Genomic DNA, 23,376 nt, shown 5'->3' with positions numbered 1-23,376 from the left:
GCCATCATCATCATCATCACCACCATTTATTTATATAGCGCCACTGATTCCGCAGCGCTATACAGAGAACTCATTCACATCAGTCCCTGCCCCATTGGGGCTTACAGTCTAAATTCCCTAACATACACACACAGGGTCAATTTGTTAGCAGTCAATTAACCTACCAGTATGTTTTTGGAAACACAGGGAGAACATACAAACTCCTCACAGATAAGGCCATAGTTTGGAATTAAACTCATGACCCCAGTGCTGTAAGGCAGAAGTGCTAACCACTTAGCCACCGTGCTGCCCATGATGTGTCGCCTTCAGGATCTGCCTCTCCATCTGTTTTGGCAGGTACTATTTCCAGAAATCTCACTAAGGCCATGGGTGACAGGAGTAACACAGGTTTACATTTTTAAAAAATGTTCACAACTGTGAAATATAAATAAATGTGTGAGGCATATTGACTGTACCGTGCACTCATGCAATAGAGTGTTCTATGTCGTCTTCACACATTCCTGTTATTGAAAGCAGAAATCCAGGACACTCATGTGTGGCCTTAAGATCTCTTGGTCTATAAGTGCCACTCTACATGCAGACTGGTGACATTAGGAGCCTCTTATCGAGCCATCTACTTCTACCTCAAGAGGAGTTTAGGGATAATGCACTGTGATTCCATTTGCATTAAGACACGCTCCAGATTGCTTTGCTTGTCTGAGATAAAGCTTTTCCACATGTATGCTTCTTCTGGGGTGCCAAATGTCTTAAAACAGTTGTATAATCCCACAAATGCTAATAAATAATCCTGATGCAACAGGAAATCTAGGTAAATATGCATTCTCAGATTTAAAGGGTGAAAAAAACATCCATGTGAAAACCGGGACATGGGGAGTTCTACATTCCATATAACTTCCAGCAGAGTGGAGAGAACTGGAAACAGCAAATAATGAAACCTATAGTTACTGCCATATTACACATATTAACGCACAGGGCTTGGCCGGGTTTTCCAGCTATATAAAGGGAGAGACTTGTGTGAGTTTAGTTTAAATGAGTCACTTTTTACAGAGATCCCACTGTAACTTTTTCCAGTACTAACCAAAGAATATGAGATACAAACAAAATGAAGTGTGCACCTGTATCTATCCACGTTCAATAAATGAAGCTTTTCTCTTAGGGGCGTAAAGAACACATATTAATAGTATCTTGCTTTTTTATATCATGCTAAACTCCTTGTCCAGAAAGTCCACATGGACATTATATAGCAGTCGACGATTTACATTTTGTTTCCTATTTATTCTGCTTTTTTTTATATTTTCTCAGCAAATATTGTATGTAAAAAAGCACAAGGCCACATCTAGCTACATTTTATTATTTATTATATTTATTATGGCTTGGGTGTATTTGCAGTAACTCAGACATGTCTTAGAACAATCAACTTTCATGTTAACGTATTTAAAATCTGCTGACGTTAATGTTTCCCACTCTTCCTTTCTGGCTGAGAAGAAGTACATGCCACCACTTTTTGCTGGCATGGTTTTGGGTGGATGATGGAACGTTAATAATTTGATATAGTATATTATAGTAAGGTTTAATTATATCGCATTCCTAAAAACTGACACAACGTATGAAAAGAATATCCACCAATCCCAATACATCCAATAAATAACAAAAACATACGTACAAACGCGCTTATGGATATCCACACACGCTAATGTTGTCCTCTGCGGAGGCCATGTTGTTGACCTCAGCTTGATTTGTGTGCATGGTGTATACTGTCATAAAACAGTTTGGAATAAAGAAACAGGTGATAGAAGAGTCCCTGTGGGTCTGTGGATCTTGTTTCCCAAAACACAACTTTCGCACCAATTTACTAAGCCACATGTTTAAGTAGGATCGTAGGTACCATGGTGGGATGAATGTGTATGTCAATGAAAAAACTATCAGGCTATCAAGACCCGTTTTTCCAGCTATCATTAGAAATGGAAGGAAGTTCTGCAGTTGTCATCTGGATGCTTCCCCTACATGCTAGTGAAACCTGGACTTCTTGGTACGGGCATTATCCTCATTCCTTAAGGATTTTTAACTTTATTTTTATATGTTTATATGTTTTATTTGTACTTGGTGGATTAAAGTGGTAATACACTATGTAGTTCTACATTCCCTTTTTTCCACATATGTTATCTGGTGAGAAGCAAGTCTCCAGATATTTGCCTATTGAAGTAAGGAATATGACGGGGGTTCATTATACAATGCAGATGTTCAAAATTTCATCTTGTAAGCATATAGAATAAAGGACAAGGTGCATATCCACAATACGGGGTTGAAGAGTGATTTTATTTCATCACTATCTCTCTGGGAATCCTGTTTCCTCTGTATGGTGAAGGACACTATTTGTATGACACACTACACCATAATACCATTTGTGGTTCATTTGTATATGTAGTGATCCAGTTTATGACCATGAGAAGAAGCTTTCCATCTTGTTAGTGTGGATATCCATAAGCGCCTTTGTACGTATGTTTTTGTTATTTCATAAATTGAAGCAGTTGTGTAAAGAAAAAAATAAGTCAAGGCTGTCATGTCAGATTGATCAACAGATACACAGTTTGGTTGTCTTTGCTGTTAATGGAGCTATCGCAAGGTACGAAATCTAAAGGTTCACATACATTCCAACAAAGGCAGCATTTGAATGGTTGATCAATGTGTTCAATAAAATGCAGTTTTTCTACATATCAGATTATCATTATTATTAAGTATTAGAAGGATTTACATGCTTTATCTCACCACTCTTTGTTGACATGCTGTCTATTATACATTTTTTATAGCAGACCCCACCCTTGGGTGACCGGCTTCTGCATGGATCCTGGTAGCCTCAGGGTCTTGTTTAATTCCTCGTTTATATATTGTTCATAGTTCAACTAGATTGAGATTTATTAACCTGCCTAGCTGGAGCCCACTGAGGAAAGAAGGCGAAACGCGTCTCACACATCCAAGCAATTGTGATTAACTATATCTCAATGCATGCATGTAAACAATATTGTAATCTACAAACAATTAACCGGTTCAGAAACAGTTGCTGGCCTGATAGTTTTTTCATTGACATACACATTCATCCCACCATGGTACCTATGATCCTACTTAAACATGTGGCTTAGTAAATTGGTGCGAAAGTTGTGTTTTGGGAAACAAGATCCACAGGCCCACAGGGACTCATCTATCACCTGTTTCTTTGTTCCAAACTGTTATACGACAGTATACATGCACGCAAATCAAGCTGAGGTCAACAACATGGCCTCCGAAGAGGACAATATTAGCTAGAACTATGCACTCATCAGATATATTAAGAAGATCCTTTTTTCAATACAGCATTTTGTGACTTAACCTCATGTTTTAAATATGTGAAATGTATCCAGAAAGAGAAAGCTGCCATGAAGCCTCTAGGAGAGATAATCCCCGGGGACTGACGCCAAAGGCCATGTAATTCAGGAAATTAAAAACTCACATCTTAGACACCATATGTTCTATGAAGCTTGAAATAAAATGTATTTGCTATATTTTTCAAAAAGGAAAACATATTTCTGGGATTAACTAATTATTTGTCAGCCTTTCCCTTTCAAATCACAATATTGCATCACAATATTACTACTTGAGATTTAACACAATAGATCAGGGTTCATGGGCCCTTTCACATGTGCATCAAACACTCAGGTTTAGCCAAAATTCTGGTTTTATAAATCCGAGTAAAGTACATGTGAATGGGTTGGTTGTATTTATACTTATAGGTGTATGTTTTAAATCCAAATTGGTAAGTGCTCAAATCCTGTTTTCACAAGGACCTATGTTAAAAAATAAACAATTTCTACATAACATCACATTGTTGTGTGGGTATTAAACCTAATATAGAAATGTTTACTGGTCGTAACAAAGGTGTATGGTTTACAATACACATATCAACAAAATAAGCTGTTTATGTACATGTGAAAGGGCATTATGGCGAGGAATTTAATTGACTGGAAGGCTGAACAGTTTGAGCCTCTATTGGTTTGTAAAGTACCTGTCAGAATGATGATACCTGCCAGCATTTGGCGCTACTGAGTACTGAGGTGCGGAGTCTAACACGCCTCTGGTTTTCACCAGGAACCCCCGCAAGGAGGTATGGACTTCGCTGCAAGGGACGTGCAGGTCGCGGACCTCAGTATCAGTCAGCTGGCGAGGTAACAATTGAGGCAGCGGTGATAGCCCACCAGGATGCAGGATGAAAGAGTAGTCAGCAAGCCGGGTCAAAACCAGAGGAACGGATATAGCCAAATAAGAAGCAGGAGAATGGTCAGGAAGCCGGGTCAATACCAAATATCACTCTAAGCCAGAATCAGGAATCAAAGGAGAAGTCAGGAACAAGCCGGGGTCAGAATCCAAATAACAGCAACACAGGAACAAACGCTGGAGCAACGCTGAAGACCAAATACTCTGGTACTAGACATGTGTCAGAGGCTGCCTTATATACCCTAAGGTGCCTCCTGATAGGGTTAGGGAGATTTTGGCGGTAAGACATGCTGGCTGCAGACAGGTGAGCAGAGATAGCGTCCCGCTGCTAGGCAACAGGACGTGGTTGCTTGGAAGGTGCAGGCGTCCGTCTCCTGCACCAAGTGTCAGTGCGGAGACGGCGCCTGACAGTACCCCATTTATAGGGTTGGTTACTGTCGTGAACATAGAGAACTTAGTTATTTATGAGGGTTAACCCATCACATAATTGTGGGGAATAAGGGACAAATCATAACTGCAGTGTAAATATGTTATATGAATCCATTGATAAATTAAGCTACTAAAATGTAAAATGTGAAGACAGAAAGTTTGTTGTATGTTCCAGTGTGAGAAGATAGCAATATGAGATATATCATGGCCTGGATGGAGTTTTGACACCTGAATAGACTTTTTGGAACCTCTCAGCATGGTGTCTGGCTCACAGAGGCCATGTGCTAACTTGGCTCTACTTTATATAGACAAATAGAATTCAGTTTTAAAATATGCCACTTAAAATCAATAAAAGTAGTGAATAACCACATATTCCTCAATAGCATGATGAAGGGCAGCTCATATGTCAAATTAAGAATTCTACCCACAGAAAAGTTAAGGAAATTAGTATAAGCTCTAAAATTACACTGTATCTGGGTGTTTGGTATCAAAAGATGGACCAATTTATAGGGGATTTATTATTAATAAAATTGGATCTGTGTGATGCTCCACAGAAAAGTTAGGTCACATAGTTGAATTGGGTAGTAAATTAGGCAACATGCAAATGGTGATTGGAAAAGTGTCACAGGCCACAACCCCTGGGGGTAGGAAGAGGTGTGGAAGTGTCTTTAAAAAGCTAAGACCAGGTACAACATATTGTCAGACTTTTGGGAAATCAATTCACAAGCTGTCCATCTTCCAAGCCAATTTCCCTTTGTCACAATATACCACTTATCTGTTATGCTCTGAATTCAATTTCTTTTATTTTAAACTGTTTTTGCTTGTGTATGTTATGGCAATTTATTAATTGTTTATTATTTATTTTTTATATCTGAATGCCCTGTACTCTTGTATATTAAATCTATAATTTAATATGTTGCGTCATTAATACTCTAACGAATCCATTATCCTGTTAGGAAGAAATATCTTGACCAAGTTAACCCTTTGAATGCCAGTGTGTGACTTCTTGATACATTTGATTAACAAGCTTAGGGTGCGCTTGCATTTACATTTGCGTAACAGTCTGGAGGTGTGAAGAGTTAACCCTTTTGTTTGCTGGTGGGGACCTTGTTAGCCTGTGGTAGCTAGAAGCCTTGTGTGCCATTGTGGGATAGTATATTGGGGTCCTATTGCCCGTATTCAATAGGTGGTGGCAAATCTGAAGTGTGTGGGGGTGTGAGAGCGGTGTCTGGGGGCGATTTAGTAGGTCTATAACCTGTGTGATAGGTAGAGAGAGACTGCGGGCTGGAATCGTGTGTGACCTCATACAGCAAACACCGCAAAGTCACGGCAGCTAGGAGCGTGTTCGTGACAGTTACCTACTGACCAATTTCTGGTTTAAGAGTCATTAAAAGTGTTGGGTCTTTTAGAAGAATTCTGGGACTTAGAGCAAAGTTCTGAAAATCCTCACCATTTACATCACAATATTTATTGATATTTAGCAGTGGACTCAACAGCAGTGGGGCGTATCTAACCAGAGAGACCAAGACCAGTGTATGCGAGCTCACATCCTAACCTCAGATATCCTCTTTGGCCACCTATGCCTGGCTGTTGCTGTGTCTTACAGGTTATCTAGAGAAATATTGTATTGAGGCTGGGGGTTTCCATCCCCTTAACTAGAGGAGCTGTATCCTCAAAAATGTTCCTTGCTTAATTGTGTCTAGCAAGGGCTAATGTATATTTTAGATAATGTTTCATGTTTTTTCTTCTCTGCAGGCTACGAGCACATATTTCCTATGTGTCCCTTATGCAAGAGTACTCTTGGTTTAAGTTCGCACAATTTAGCCGAACAATTTTAACAAATTAAGCTGTTATACTTTCATATTATTATTAGCGTATTATTTTTTTTTACAAATACAAACTAACTGTTAGACACATCAACCACTTTACATTGCTATTTATTACAACTGTGGTTGTAATTAAAAAAATATTGTTTTTTAAAAAAAATACACATTGTTATGTAATAACTATTAAAACATATCAAATACTACTCACCGCAATAATTTGTTCCAAGTGTACAAGAAACAAATGTGTCTGTCCAAAAACATTCAAAAATAGCAGGACTGAAAAAAGAGCACAAAAGCACAAATTATTTGCTGCTACTAAATACACATTGAATTACGAATCCAAGTGTACATGTCTCATCCTAATTGCCGAGCGAAGTGTACGTGTCTCAGTGCTAAATGTTAACACCCCCTTCTGCAGAGATACTATGGTTGAATGACAGACAGACATTTTACACACAGGTGTAGAAAAGATCTGCATGGCTGTGTTGTGTTGTTTTTATTCTTGAAGTGCTATTATCTAGCTCTTACAGCTGTAGCACACATGCTGTATTGGTGAGCTTCTCGCTCTGTTTTCTAAATGAACATTGCCTTAGTGGTAAGGCAATCCACTTTCCAACAATGGAGTCATGAGTTAGATTCCTGACTCACGCCCTTCCTCTGTGTGGAGGTTATATTTATCGTTTATAGAAGAGTACGCTACGCATTTTGTAAAGGTCAGGATACAATTTTTGGACATATATTATTTCTTAATATTAATATGCATATTTATTTATGCTAGCGAATTAGATGCAATTGCATCCACATGCGTTCAGTTCAACTCAAACACAAACAAACACATTACACGATCTTTCATATAGGTGAATAAGAAGGTTTGATTTAGCTCATTAAAAACACTTCAAAGTCATTTGTCCCAGGTTATATAAACATGTAAGTGTTAAAACGAATAATTCGATTACAATAGTCCTGCATAATACACTCCGATTGTGTTTTTACATGTGTAAACAAACCCTTCACACCTCCCACATTTGCCGTTACATTACACTTTCTTATGTTTAAATAAGAAGCGGAAGTTCAGAAGCGGATCTTACAATGAACTAATTGCTTAAGATCCGTTTCATCTTATATTACGTTGCGTAAAGGACTGAAGGTGGGCGTGTATTTGAACTTTCTGTTCCTTATTGAATTGCGAATTTCTTATCTCCCCGTTTGTTCTTAAAATACTCATCGCTACTTCTGCACAAGATAAGATCGCTAATGAATCAGGCCCTATATTATTAACCTGTGTTAATGTATTTTTCTTTTTTTCTCTGTTCTTTCTGATTGGACTTTGGATATACATATGAATTGTGTGTATCCTGCAGTATGTTGTGTCTGTCTGCATATGGCAAGTGCCTTATAGACAGAGGGCCTGATTCATTAAGGAAAGTAAGGCAACAAAATTAGTACGTTTCTTCTCCTGGATAAAACCACGTTACAATCAATGCAAGGGGTGCATATTAGTTTATTATTTTGCACATAAGTTAAATACTAGCTGTTTTTTCATGTAGCACACAAATACTAGTTTTAGTATTACACTGAAATTTAAGGTTGATCTAGGACATGCCCTACCCCAACTATAAATCTGTTCCCACATTTTAAATTTACCTCCCCCTCCAATTGAGCATGGTCTTGCCAAGGTGTAAAGTTACTCATATTTGTTGCTTTACTTTCCTTAATGAATCAGGCCCAGAGCGTACTTAGACCCGATCCTCTTTTGGCTGAATATGGATCTACCTGCTTGCATTTTCCATCCGTTATTAAAAAAAACTAAATTGCATTCACATTAATGAATCAGGCCCTAAGTGCTTATGTACAGGCTACATTGAATGCTGTAAAGTGCCAATGCCTTTTCTTGTTTCAATTTTCAAAATGCAGGATTTAAACTGTATATTTATGTAATTATATTGAATAATAATATGGCATTTAGCACTAGTGTGTGATGTTATCTCATAGTTGCCTACTCTACCGGAATGTCCGGGAGACTGCCAAATTTTTTAGAGTTCTCCTAAGCTCCGGGGAGAACAGGGCACCCTCTCGCATCCAGCCCGCTTCGTTAGTGAAGTGGGTTGGGCGGGGCTAATTGCATCATCCTGCTTCGGGGATCTCCCGGAAAGGAAATCTCCAAATTTGCCAAATATGTGTTATCTGTAAATGGTTTTAATATTGGCAATGTTTTAATGCCTTGTCCGCCCCACTGACAGATGTTTTAATGGATTCACAGATTGATCTGGGGTTAGCAGTACATATGTCTGTTTCACTTATTGCATTTTCATGCTATATCTCAGGCACTTCAGCCCAAAACATGTAAAGTAGTTTTTGTGCTATGATTGAGAAATGAATATATTTTACCTGTGACTATCCGTTAGTCCACAGTACAACTGTCCTTAGTTTCTTTCCTACATCGAGAGGCGTGGAGTAAGCCAACGCGTTCATCCGCATGGACTGATGAGTGTTTGTATTGCCAGTGAAATTAATTGACTTAGCAGGAGCGAGAAGATTGGAAAAATAGATAATGGGTTAAATTATGCAAAATTGCTTAAGGATAGCATGAAGCCTAAAATATGATAACTAAAAAATGCTCGTGATTGACGCACCTTTTCTGTACAATAACTACAGCCAAATGCTACTTCTCCATCATATTACTTCCGTGAAATCGTCGGCTGTACTAAGTGTCCTTTGCGTTTTACGAGGAATTGAACGTGGCTGACCAATGACAGCAGCAATTATCTGCATTTTACTTTCTGTTTTTCATAACTTTCTGGATAAATGTTTTCTGACAACAGATCCCGTACCTGTCCTTTCCTTTCATAGCTTCTACAAGTGGTCTATATAATATTGTTTTTTTATCCTCCATATTTTTTTTAGTAGCGCAATCAAATGTTTGTTCTGCTTCATGAACCTAACGATGGCTGTTTTCTACCAATTGCTGCTGTTTTTTAAAGAATATAAAATCTTATTGTGTACAAACATGCTTTATATCACACTACTGTTATATCCATAACTAGCTACAGATTACAGTACTGGCTACTGGCAAAAATGAATAACAAGATTTCTTCACAAGTGGCTTAGGATCATGACCTCTTCATAATAAGTGATGATAAAAAAGATTTTACCAAAACAGAAATATATTAAGTTTTTCCGTAATAAATGCTGCAAATCGACAGTGACTATCCAGTGATTGCTGATGTCATGGTAACATTTACTGCATATTTGTAAAATATAGTGCCCCTCATTATTTTTCTATGAGCGCCTGTGTGTGTGTATATATCAGCCACAACATTAAAACCAGCTGCCTAATATTGTGTATGTCCCCTTATAACGCCAAAACAGCTCTGAACCATCGAGGCATTGACCCTGCAAGACCTCCGAAGGTGTCCTGTGGTATCTGGCACCAAGATGTTAGCAGCAGATCCTTTAAGTCCTGTAAGTTGTTAGGTGAGGCCTCCATGGCTCAATCTTATTTTTCCAGCACATCCCACAGATACTCTGGGGAGATCTGGGGAATTTGAAGGCCAAGGCAACACCTTGAACTCTTTGTCTTCTTCCTCAAACCATTCCAGAACAATATTTGCGGTGTGGTAGGAGGCATTGTCCTGCTGAAAGAGGCCTCTGCCATTAGGGAATACCGTTGTCACGAAGGGGTGTACTTGGTCTGCAACAATGTTTAGGTAGGTGGTATGTGTCAAGGTAACATCCACATGAATGCCAGGTCCCAAGGTTTCCCGGCAGAACATTTCCCAGAGCATCACACTGACTCGGCCGCTTGCCTTCATCCCATAGTGCATCCTGGTGCCATCTCTTCCCCGGGTAAACGACTCATGCACACCCAGCCGTGTACATGATGTAAAAGAATACATGATTCATCAGACCAGGCCACCTTCTTCCATTGCTCCGGTCTGCGGCTACGCAGCCTCATACGCAGCAAGCTGCGATGCACTGTGTGTTCTGACACCTTTCTATCATAACCAGCATTAACTTTTTCATCAATTTTTTGCTTCAGTAGCTCTTCTGTGGGATGGAAGCGGACGGGCTAGTCTTCGTTCCCCTCGTGCATCAATGAGCCCTGGGCGCCCATGACCACAAGACCTGATATTTTGGAGATATTCTGACACAAACGTCTAGTCATCACAATTGGGCCCTTGTCAAAGTCGCTAAAATCCTTACACTTGCCCATTGTAACAAGATAATCAATGTTATGCATTTCACTGGTCAGCGATTTTAAATGGTGTGGCTGATCAGTGTATGTGTATATATATATATATATATATATATATATATATATATACATACAAGTTAACCCGTGCATGATACTCATGCATTCTAGTCAAATCAAGCTACTTAAGGTGTTAAAAAGGTTCTTGTCATGCATTTGGGGCTAGGCCAGGCCTCCTCAGGGGAAGAGCGTTACTTCCCGACGTAAGCGCCCTTTTTTAACGTGGTTTTGTCCACATGTCACCACCTCATCATTCTTCTCCATCCCCTTATCCTTCATCTTCATCGCCACATCCTTAATCTCCATCGTCTTACTGTTCTAAAACCTCTCGATACACAACACCTAAACACCTTATCGCTGTGCTCAATCAGTCTTCCTTGAAGGGCAGTATTCATAACCTGCACTTTCACATCACTGCTTCTCCGTACTCGTGAAAATGCGACATACAATTGTCCATGACCAAACACAGGCTCTGGTAAATAAATACCCACACGGTCAAGAGTTTGAGCCCTCAACTGGTAAATTTAGCCTTTACTACCCCTCCCACAGGGGGAAGGGGGGATGATGGAAGTTAACTGACTTCACTATTATACATTTTTTGTCAAATAATGTCAATATACCAAATTTCAGGTCAATTGGTTAAGCCCTTTCTGAGAAAATAGTTTTTCCACACACACACACACACACACACACTAACACACGCCGCTAGGCTTGTATATAGTAGATTTTATATATATATATATATATATATATATATATATATATATATATATATATATATATATATTATATGGACAAAAGTATTTGGACGCTTGATCTTTACACCAACAGGGACTGTGATGACATTGTATTCAAATACATATACTTTAATATGGAGTTGGTCACTCTGTTACAGCAATGAATCTGATTGGTTGCTATAGGCAACATCTCCTCTTTTTCAAACCCGCAGTTTAGTAAATATACCCTCTGGACTATATATTATTGGATTAACCTTTAGAACTTAATATCTGTTTCCCTGTGTACCGACCCGGCTCAAGACTGAATTGTGTTTTCCAGACAAAACCCAGCTACTCTGCTTGTTCCAGGAAAAGATACAGCCAACCAATAGTGGCTTGTCAACCCACGCCAACACCCTGCTACCAGCGCCAACTACTAGAGTGCAAGTAATTACGTTTACTTTCTTTATCAACGTGACAGAAAATATATCTTGCTGCACTTATGATCTGTCATTCATCCCTATGTCAAATAGACATTCCTATATTCATAATTGGTCACTGATCCCTGTGCTAAGTGGACCGTGCTGCATTCATTATCATTCATTTTAATGGTGCATTACTGATCCCCATACTTAATGCACCTTGCTGCATTTATGATCTGCTTTGCACATTCTCTCAATCAACGATCACTCTGCTCAGGTCAGCTAGTGCACCGCTTCCTGTGGGGTGAACTGAAAACATTTTACATACTTGCAAGGTCTGTGTCCTAAAGCAGTTGCTAATCTAATTACAAGTATGTGAGTGTTACATTGTAACAAATAAAGTTGTCTTTGTAGAAGACAATTAAAACACAGAGAGGAAAGTGTGAATAGACCCATTGAGCTTCGTCCCAAGTGCATCTTCTTCATCAGTACTATGGAAAATATCCTAATGGAAGGAAAGTCTTTTTCCTCATGTCACAGTGCAGTGAGAGTTCAGTGTGATGCTGGGATATGTGAGTTCATCATGTAACAAAGCTCTCTTTTGTCAATGACTGATGCAGGTTTAACCACTTATATATATGCCAGGGAAAGTCCATCCATTATAATATTACAATGAAAAGTCATGCTAGTGGGATACAGCAATAAACTGAAATAAAATAAGGATTTAACAGGCATGTTGTTGTCCATAGCCCTACTTTAGTTGAAGGATCTGCCCTTTTATGTTCAATGAGAATCTTCATGCAAGTTCTGGCCATTTGTTCAAAGGTGCCAAACCTGTGGGTCGGAACCCAAAATCTGATTGTCAGATATGCAAAACCCTCTAATATGAATAGTACTATGGTGCACAGCTGGGATTGACTCAGCAGCTAGAGGGGGAGTCCAATCCCCATACAGTGTTACATCCAAATATTCTGCGCTTGAATCAAGGATATGGATGAGTGTTGGCAAGGTGACTAAGAAATAAAAACCACTATTTATTAATGACAAACACAATATAAAAATTGAATATAAAATAACTTGTAAAACTAGACACATATCATGAAAACATGAAAATCATAAGACCCTGTGATGAGAGTCCGCTAATGTCCAAATGGAAGGAGATATCTATCCAAAACCGATGTATCCAATATGGAAGAAGGCAAAAGTCATTATGATGTTATTATGGAAAAGTTTGCATCAGATACTTGCGGTTGGTCCCTCCAGTCGGTGTCAGCGGTTCCGTGTGTCAAGGGTAGAGCTGTGTCTATGGCGATGAAGAACCGTTATGGAAAACGATGTCCCTGTGTAACGAGTGAGCGTGTGTTCCAGCTTGGAATGCACGCGGCTGGTCCCGGAGGTAGCAATCCCGGGAGTGATGTCAAATACCCAACGCGTTTTGTCACATGACGTGACTTTTTCAAGGCTTGTGTGTATTGCGATGAGCTCCTTGAATATTTAGATGTAATACCCTCTAATATACCCAATGTGTAATGTTTGTGAATTCAAAACTATTGGTTACATTTGTTGCAATAACAGTACGAATATATGTACTTTTATCTTAGTGAAATTACATTGGGCCTGATTCATCTAGGCCCGTATCTATTGATTTTGAGCATATCATACACAGAATCACTCTGAACAATGCCAGGAGCAGATACGGCCGTGAAACAGAGAAACACGAATGCTGACACAAGCAATGTTTTTGCAATAGTGAGTGCAAGGAGCACTTAATACAGCTTCTGACTTTGGGGAGTGAAGTGGGTGGGGAAGGGGTGTGGTGCTGTACTCAATGTACAAAAGGGGACTCGAGCGCGTACAGCCACGGCCTTATCTAGATCTACGCTCATGAATGTAACTAGTTTTTCTGCCGTATCTCTTGCACCAGCTCTGGGCCTAGTCTAAGTCCCGATTAGTAATGATGACAGTCTCGTATGCATGCTGTAACATGAGCTTGCAGTCATGAGCAACTGTAAAATGTATTTTGTATGTTCAGTAGACATTAACAACATTCTATTAAAAGTATTTCATGAAAAACAAAAAAAAGACCAAACACTTTTTCCCCCCACTGTTTTATCATTAATACCTTTATGATTACCATGTGACATTAATTCTATATTTTATTTTATTTTCCTTTGCGTTCTTTTCAGAATTTATAATCGACATAGGTATTGGACGTAACCTGCGGTGTCTTGTGTAGTAGAGCAGAGCAGACCTACACCCGGATTCAGCTAGCTACGTATCTTGAGATGTGTTCGTTGATGAGCTCTGGGGTCCGGAACTCATGGATACGTGTGTAAAATACTGAGTGTGAGTTACGCTCAGGATGTGAGTCCTAATGAATCAGGCCCCTTGTTTTGTAATACCTGCTGTCTACATCATTTTTCATTTGAATGATAAGATATCCACTTCCTAAGGCACATATATCCTTATTCCCTATTCCACTTACATATCTCACATATTTTGTGCGCTTACACCATCATTTGCAAAATTTGTACACTATACCTGTAGGTAATGGTTACCCCACAATCAGAGCAGGACAACACTACACATAACCTCTTTAGGGCAACACTTAGGGCCTGAATCATTAAGGATCTTAAATGAAGACGAATCTTATTTCACTCTCCTGGACAAAACCATGTTGCAATGCAAGGGGTGCAAACTAGTTTTCTGTTTTGCACATAAGTTAAATACTGACTGTTTTTTCATGTAGCACACAAATACTTGATAGCTTATTTGTACACTGAAATTTAAAGTTGATATTTGTGTGCTACATGAAAAAACAGTCAGTATTTAACTTATGTGCAAAACAGAAAACTAATTTGCACCCCTTGCATTGTAACATGGTTTTGTCCAGGAGACTGACATAAGAAGTTTCTCAAGTTAAGAACCTTAATGAATCAGGCACTTAGAGAACTAATTACATTCATCCAGAACATGTGTTGCAACTAAGAGAAACTATAAAAATGCATTTTATGTACAGTACGCATTAAGGAAATCCTGATTTATGTATTTCAGGAAAAAAACAACAACAATTTTTTTTACATGTATCCTTATTAACGATTATAGTACAAATAGTTTGTAAATTAATTTTATACAGTTTTTGGGAGCATGCGTTCTGAGGGGACTTTCTATTGCACATGTGCCTGTGTATCCTGCAATGTGTTGAGTCTGTCTGCATACGGCAAGTCGCGTATATCCACAGTGTACTTATACCCATATTCAAATGGAAACGTTTCTTGAGATCCGCTTGTAATTCCATAAGGGAGTATGTGCGTGGATGTCACCTCCGATTTTTCTTAAAAGCAAGCTGTGTTCACATTGTGTTCGAAGATGAATAAATTGGGAGCAAAAAGGGTTGCTAAAAGAAAGTGTCTGGAATACTAAAAGTGAGCGTTTACATAAGCAAGCACAGTGGATTAAAGGTAAACATATATATAGATATGCAGTGTTATGAAAAACGTAATGGGAATGTAAGTGAATGGAATTATATAGTGATACAAGGCAGTAGGAGAAGTGGCGGTATAGAGGCTTATTTACAGCACGTAGGAATAGATGCACACAAGAAATGCATTGTTAGTGAGAATATAAAAGGCAGAGGTGAAACTCACCTCCGATATAAAAATCCTTTGCTTGTCCTTAATGAAGTTAACAATTATACAAGTTTAATGGGCTGTACATAACCTAGTACAAGTTTTTACAAATGAAGTTGCTTTATCGTTACGGTATCCCATCTGGGTTCATAGCAAATGGACAGAGTTTATTTTTGCTGCCCTTGAGCATGACACAACACTGCTCTGTGCACACAGTATTATTCAATACAGTGCTGAGCTGCGTCATATCAAAAGGGTAAGAAAAAGAGACAACTCTGCCCAGATTATATAACAGCTGTAGGGAAATTCAGGCGAGGAATCTAGAATGTAAAAGCAACGCATTTAGCATAAACTGGGAGAGGACATGTACAAAATAATATAATAAAGTCTGAAGTCAGTAATCCCTTCAATAATAATGTGGAGAAGAGAGGCGAGTGTGAGTGTGGTTGTAGAAAGTAGAGGCAAAAACACTTGTGACAACTGGAACAACAATCAATAATTTATGCTTCAGAATGAGAAAACCAGTATCTACTTTATTAATATAGATTTTACCACATGTGTTGGGAAATACATGAAATCTGAATCACAATAGACAAGAGCAGTATTAGATACATGCGGGATGGACGGGTGATCACTGACTATTTATTAGTACCGTAAGGTTAGTTCAGTTCTTAGGGAAGATAATAATTCATGTATCCCCTTATCTGTATGTTGTCTGCTTATTATTCCCTTTGATTTTATTATAATAACCAACATGTTGTAAAGGAAAGTACTGTACATATATCTCTAGCATTTAAATTTATCATGAGGCAACAAGTGCTAGTTTGCATAGAATTTAAAATAACTTACATAACAACAATAAATACATATTTAGGTCATTATGTTTTTGCGTATACATAATTATATAAATATCATAATTTGGTACATACACACAATTTTTTGGGGTATGCCTGTAGCCTACATACAGTTGAGGCAGGCATTTTGTGGGTTTAACCGAAATGCATGATCATGCAGCCAATTGATTTCCTAAAAACCATGGCCTAATGAATATTAGTAAGGGCTCATGAATATTAATCAGGCCTAATGAATATTAGTCAGAGTTCATGAATATTAGTCAGGTCTTATGAATATTAGTCAGGGTTCATGACTATTAGTCAGGTCTAATGAATATTAGTCAGGGTTCATGAATATTAGTCAGGTCTTCTGAATATTAGTCAGGGTTCATGACTATTAGTCAGGTCTAATGAATATTAGTCAGGGTTCATGAATATTAGTCAAGCCTTATGAATATTAGTCAGGGTTCATGAATATTAGTCAGGTCTAATGAATATTAGTCAGGTCTAATGAATATTAGTCAGGCCTTATGAATATTAGTCAGGACTCATGAATATTACTCAGGCCTTATGAATATTAGTCAGGGCTCATGAATAATAGTCAGGTCTAATGAATATTAGTCAGGGTTCATGAATATTAGTCAGGCCTAAAGAATATTAGTCAGGGTTCATGAATATTAGTCAGGCCTTATGAATATTAGTCAGGGCTCATGAATATTAGTCAGGGCTCATGAATATAAGTCAGCCTTTATGAATATTAGGGGTCTATTTATCAATGGAGCCCTGATTACAGCAATAAACATAAATGATTGCTGAACAAAAAATATATCACCGGGGCAGCTGAAACATACACATCTGCCCCGGGGATACAGGCCCTGAGCGTGAAGGGTTAATTCAACGATTCACCAGGAAAAAATCTTTGCTGATGTGTGCAAGCATGTACCAGCTTAAAATAATAATTTTATTTCGTAAAACATATTTAAAGACTTTTAGACATGATATTATTTATTCAAATAAAGCATTTTTTTAAATGATTGTAATTTGTTATCTAATAGAACACATATTGCTACTGTAAAAGTACCTCCGAGATACTTGTTGAAAAGGCTTCCCAATAGGCTTTGCACAGGAAATACTCCTCCGGCTAAAGCCAGTGAATCCAACCGACAATAAGGGTTAAACCAAGGCCTGTTGAAGGTGAATTAGGGATTTTAGCCCCTTGATAACTCTCCCCCTTAGTCATCTAGTGCCTCAGTAATGTCACGGGTCTCTAGAACATTTATGGCGATGCAGATGATGGGTGTGTAGGTGACAGCTGCTCTTTAAAGTTGGAAAGAGCGGAGGCAGCCAATTTGTGTGCTGAGCGAATATATTCAGCCTATCCATTCACAAGTAACTAGTGACATCACTAAAGCGGGAGCCTAAACCCTCATGCCTTATAGATTTAACAGTTCTCAGTGTAGGCTACATTTTTCTAAACATTGGTTCAGCCCATTAAATAGATACCTTGACTGCAAGCACTCAACTGTCTCGAATTAAATGTACTTGTTCGCATAAAAATGTCCCTCTAAATTTTTTTAAAATGTTGCCCAGTGTGCGACTGTTGTAGGCAACAGATAGGGCCTCATTTATAATTAGGAGTAAGTCCAACTAAACAGTGCAATTTTGCATCATGGCCAAACTATGTTGTGCTGCAGGGGGTGCAAAGACAAATTTAGAGCTGGAAGGGGGGGCATGTCCTAGCTCAACAATAAATCGCAGTGTATGAATAAAACTGCCCGGTATTTGCGTGCTAAACGCAAAAGCAGACAGTATTATCCCTGCTTGCAAAAAAATATTAAATTGCATTTGCACCCCTTACAGTGCAACATGGTCTCTCCCATACTTGCCTACTCTCCCGGAATTTCCGTGAGGTTCCCAAATTTCAGGGAGTCCTCCTGGACTTCTGGAAGAGTAGGCATCCACGCTCTCCCCCTCCTCCACTTGTCATGTGACCTCCCCTTTGGGATCAAGTGGAGGTTTCAAAAGTCGGCTAATATAGTTTTTCAGGGGCACTCATTAGTGGGATTTGTTCCTAATTTTAAAAGAAATAGGTGACCGCATGGTGCAAATGTATTGCCATTAGAACATTATCATGTAAATATATGGACTAAAATGACTTAAAAAAATAATAGGACACTATTTCAGTGGATAGAAAAAAATAGTCACTTTAAGGGTTCCATATTTCCATACTTAACATACATGAATTTAGCAGTATTTATTATATAGTTACTAGTGACGATAACATCTGTTATTGGAGGACAGATGTTTTATTTAAAGATAACTAAATCCTCCAATTGGAAATGCCCGTATATAACACATAAAGGTAAACTACATTGTTCAGTCTTCCACAGCCACTTTGATGAAAAGTAAAGTGGAATTGAGTATTTAGCTTTAAACACCCCCATAGCTCTAAGAGACTGTCTCAAGTGGCCCCGATACAATTTCACTGGGCTCACCTTGACTTCACCGGCATTGCCATTGTCTATGAGTTCACCAAACTGCAGTTTGTAATGGGCCTATTTGTTACTCGGTAGAACTGCAAGTCAATTGTACAGCGCCCAGAGTGATGAAAGATAGAGAGGCACCACCTACCCAAGAAATGCCTGTTTTCCCTACAGGCTACAACAGACAATGTGCTGGCCAGATTTAATTAAGTATAAACATATCTCTTATTTCAGGTATAGTATTTACCTTTAGTAATACACATGCTTTGGCATGTATGGTAATGCTGCTAAGATACAAAAGTTTTCATTGCATCCATGTTCATATAAAAATGCTACAATTGTTCTAAATATATAAATGTTACAATGGTATGGTTAAAATGTGTCTTCAATCCACATCAGCACACTACCCTACTCCACTCTGTTATATCACAGGCCAGTTACTGTCTCTGGAACGCTCATCTACTAAAGATTTGTTGAGAAAATCCCATTACTTCCTTATTCTATTAAATTAAATCTGTTTTACTAAATTCCTTTCTCTCTGGAAGCACGGAAATACCTATCTCCTGTGTCTGTATATCTCTTATTGTCCTTTTAGACTTTAAGGTATTTACTTTCTTATTGTAGATAGTTGCAGATTTTTTTAACCAGCTTGCATTTTCTTCTGTGTGCTACATTATAGTATTTAACTTTATACAGTTTTGGTTTTATTTAAATCAATTCTACATACATTTTTTCAGTTACATCAGAAACTTCACAGCTGTACCTCCAAAATGTTGAAAAGGACCTTATGGGTGAAGAAAGTCAGGTTAAACTTGCACAACTTTATTTGACAAAGGATAAGTTAGTCAATCAGACAGTACGGGGTATTCAATAAAGGTCAAAGTACAAATATGTGTTTTTTTTAGGCTTTTTTAAAACTTTTTCTATTTGAAATTTTTGTTTTAAACTTATTAAATTTAATGTTGGGGCAGGTTGGAGGAAGGAGGCTTATTTAGTACAAATGCTATTAACCTATCAAAGTCAAGTCTAAAACAATCCAAAGTCTATACATATTCTTTAGATCTATAGATAAGTATAATTTTATTTCATACACTTGGTATGATAAGGGGCAATCCTAGTATCATGTTCTGCAGCTACAATGAGCAAGAAAGGGTAGGTGTGTGAAAGGAGGGGAATAGACTATTGGGGTGGAGTCTGTATGTGATCTGGGGGTGGTATGTGTTAATAGAGGGTGGGGCTTATTATGCAAAACAGATTGTCTGCTACATCCTGCTACTTCTAATTAAGCTGTAATGTGTAATAGCTGCATAATCCAGTCATTGAAAATACATCCAAACTTGATATATATATATATTTTTACAAACTTTAGGAATACTTGTTGAATCAATGTTATATTTAGTTTCTTTTATCGATAGAGAATATACTATAACTTTACTTACTTAATGATCAAAGTACCACTGTAAATCTGTACATTTCATTAGTGTAAACAAGTGTATGTACATGTTATTATTATTATTATTATTATTATTATTATTATATTTATTAAGCAAATTAATAATTTAAGTACATTTATTTTCCTTTATATTTTTGTAAATAAATATTAAATACCGTACAATAATTTACTACTAATGTAAAATGGTATGGTGGATAAATACAAAAATAACAATAAATGAATACTGGAATATTTATAACAGAGTGTAATAATATTATGTCCTTTCTGGGGTTAAATTAGGTACATAGCCAATATTTTGGTATAACCACAGCTGAGTGGTTAAGGGTAACTATTATGAAAAAAAATTCCTGTATGAAATTAAATATCATTAGATGATGACATTTATTCCATAAAAGACATCATTTGGACTAGACCAAAAAAAATTTGCTGATGGTAAGAACAGTGACTACAGTAACCACATATACTATAGCAAATTCAACATACGTTTGTATAGCTTTAGAACCATGTATTTCCAGCAATAAAAAGCCCTAATTTTAATAAGATATAATGATACTATTTAAAATAAAAGAGATCAGTGTATATATATGTTTTTTGTCCTGTGTTATTTCAAGTCTGGGGGGTAAATGTATGAAGCTCTGGGTTCTTCAACACCCGCGAGTTTGGCGTCTTCAGCGCTTAAATTTAAAGCGGCGCTGCCTTGTAAAGGGAAACTTCCCTTTACGAGGCAGCGCCGCTTTAAATTTAAGCGCTGTAGACGCCGAACTCGCGGGTGTTGAAGAACCCGGAGCTTCATACTTTTACCCCTGGGTCTCCTTAATCAATGCACATGCAAAAAGGTTAGATTTTTAAGTTGCACATGCAATTTCCAACTCTAGCTTGCAACATTGATTTAAATGACCACGTAACACTCACAGACATAGTATATTATGTGAGATAAAATACCAACATTATTAAGAGTATAATTTATGAATGTTTACAATACAACGACCTATGTTAATTCGTGCACCCTGATTATTTCTAGTTTCCTAGTTACACAATACAATGTTCTAGGGCTATATACTATCTAAATATTGTTGATTAGAAGACTTTGCTAAAGCGAATAGACAAAAAATACAGAGAGGACTTAGAGCACAGAGTTTATCTACTATATTTACAATATCAACATTAATTTAATGCATCATTCCTCTATTAAAAAGCAATGGGACCAGGTAAGTGCTGTTTTGGGGTATAATCGGTGGGTCAAAGTACAGTATGTAGATTGCACGAAACACTTTTGCAAATACACACGTTTCAAGAAGTATCACAAAACAAAGCCAAGGGGGAACTGGGTGAGATGCACTGGGCTCCCCTGATGATTTTGACAACTTGACCCAGCAGCGCTATAGGTTGCGAGATCAATTTGTCGTAACTTGAGAGCGGAACTTAGTGCAGCTACCCCATATAATGCTAACTAACAAGATATTTGGTAGTGTTGCTGTTCAGTAGGGTATAACCTGTGAGTTAAATGTACTATTGCCCCAGTGCCTCGGCCATGTATAAAGCTGCTGCTTGAAGATTCACTTTGATACTGAGCGTTGTGTTTTTCATCAGGCTGACACATACGGTGGAGGTGGCTCTTTAGCCGACCCGCTCCCACTGTCTTCATAGTGAGGTAGAAGGACCTGCAGAGATAAAAGATACCATTGTCAATAACAAATGAAGGATTCTAGAAGTCAACCACATTTTTAGACAAAATGCTGTGGGAATGGAGGTATTTGCAATAGTTTTCCTGTAGTCATTTGTAGCTTCCGGCTGCTGACCGCTGAAACCTCATGGGGGAGGCAATGGTGTTTGAACTGGCCCACAAGGGAATCACAGATCAGACCATGATACACACCTCTAATGTAATCTCACTGAGTGGAGAAACGCGTTAGTTAGTCTAATACAGGATTTTTTTTAACCCAGAAAGTGTTACCAGAAGTTATATCATATTGTACTTATATGGACAAATGAAGGATAGGAGATTAGCGGACTTGAATCGGGGACATTGTGCAATTTTGAAGAGTATATTCCTAACAGCCTCTTTATTGCTGTGCCTACTTTGGAGAGGTTCGGATAAAGTTCCAGGATATTGGTAGGATCAAACTAATATCTCATTCGCAAAAGTTCCAGCTCTGTGACTTAGGGATTTGGATATAAGACTTCAAATAATCTTATGTATGTCTTACAATGGGAACAAATACTATGGAGTTATAAGTATAGAAGGATTTTAATTTTGTGAATATCATTTAAACAACTACAAATTATTAATAATTGACACATGATTTTATATGTACATTTATAAGAATAATATTTTTATATATTTTTTATATTCGAGGTGCATTTTGTTATAGTTGTATATTGTCATTCCACACTTTATAGAGTATATAGTTAAATATTCTAGTTCAATTGCTGATCTTAAAAAAAACAGCTGGGTCCTGATTCATTAAGGCAAGCAAAGCAAAAAGAAGGAGCACATTTGCTCCTGGACAAACCATGTTACAATGTAGCAGGAACAAGGGTATATATTTGTCATTTTAATTTTTGTAAACTGAGCTTTCATTAAAAATAAATATGAATAATTTGTTGACAGTAAGTTCAAACAAATACAGACACAATAATATAACTACAATGCAGAAAAGCCGATGTAAATACAATTAATAGGCAATTAAAGAGATTGGTCACTGCTAGTAAACAGTGAAGCTCGGTCTCTATGTATAAAGTGTGAGATTACAGGATTCAAGGCAGCAAGTGTAGCAGAAATGAGTAAGCCCTATTCATTGTATGAAACAAATACTGTCCAGTCTTTTGATCCATGTTCAAACTAGAGATGTTCACTGACCCCCGTGTTCTGATTTTGGATCTGGATTAACTTTGTGTTTTTGTTTTGGTAAAACCGCCCTTACGTGTTTTGGTTTTGGTTCCCAATTTTTTTCTAAAATCCCTATTTTTTTTTGCTAAAATCACATATTTTTGCTTTTTCCCCCCATACATTATTATTAACCTCAATAACACTATTTTCAGGTCATTTGCAGTCAATTTTGACCACCTCACAGGTCACAATATTATT

The 23,376-nt window shown here is 37.7% G+C and overlaps 1 protein-coding gene across 1 annotated transcript in view; it reads right to left on the bottom strand.

Annotated features, from left to right (window-relative positions):
• Positions 1 to 16,032: 16,032 nt before the first annotated feature.
• LAPTM4B (lysosomal protein transmembrane 4 beta) overlaps positions 16,033 to 23,376 on the bottom strand; it is a 120,169-nt gene continuing 112,825 nt past the window's right edge. Inside the window, exon 7 of the mRNA XM_075213845.1 lies at positions 16,033 to 21,949. Within this exon, the coding sequence (XP_075069946.1) occupies positions 21,875 to 21,949 (75 nt within the window). The 3' untranslated portion in view covers positions 16,033 to 21,874. The remainder of the gene's footprint in view (positions 21,950 to 23,376) is intronic.

This window comes from Mixophyes fleayi, chromosome 5 (genome assembly GCF_038048845.1).
Source record: "Mixophyes fleayi isolate aMixFle1 chromosome 5, aMixFle1.hap1, whole genome shotgun sequence".
In the NCBI taxonomy this organism is placed as follows: Eukaryota; Metazoa; Chordata; class Amphibia; order Anura; family Limnodynastidae; genus Mixophyes; species Mixophyes fleayi.
The sequence above is the reverse complement of the archived record's forward strand: the minus strand, read 5'-3'. Positions and strand labels throughout refer to the sequence as shown.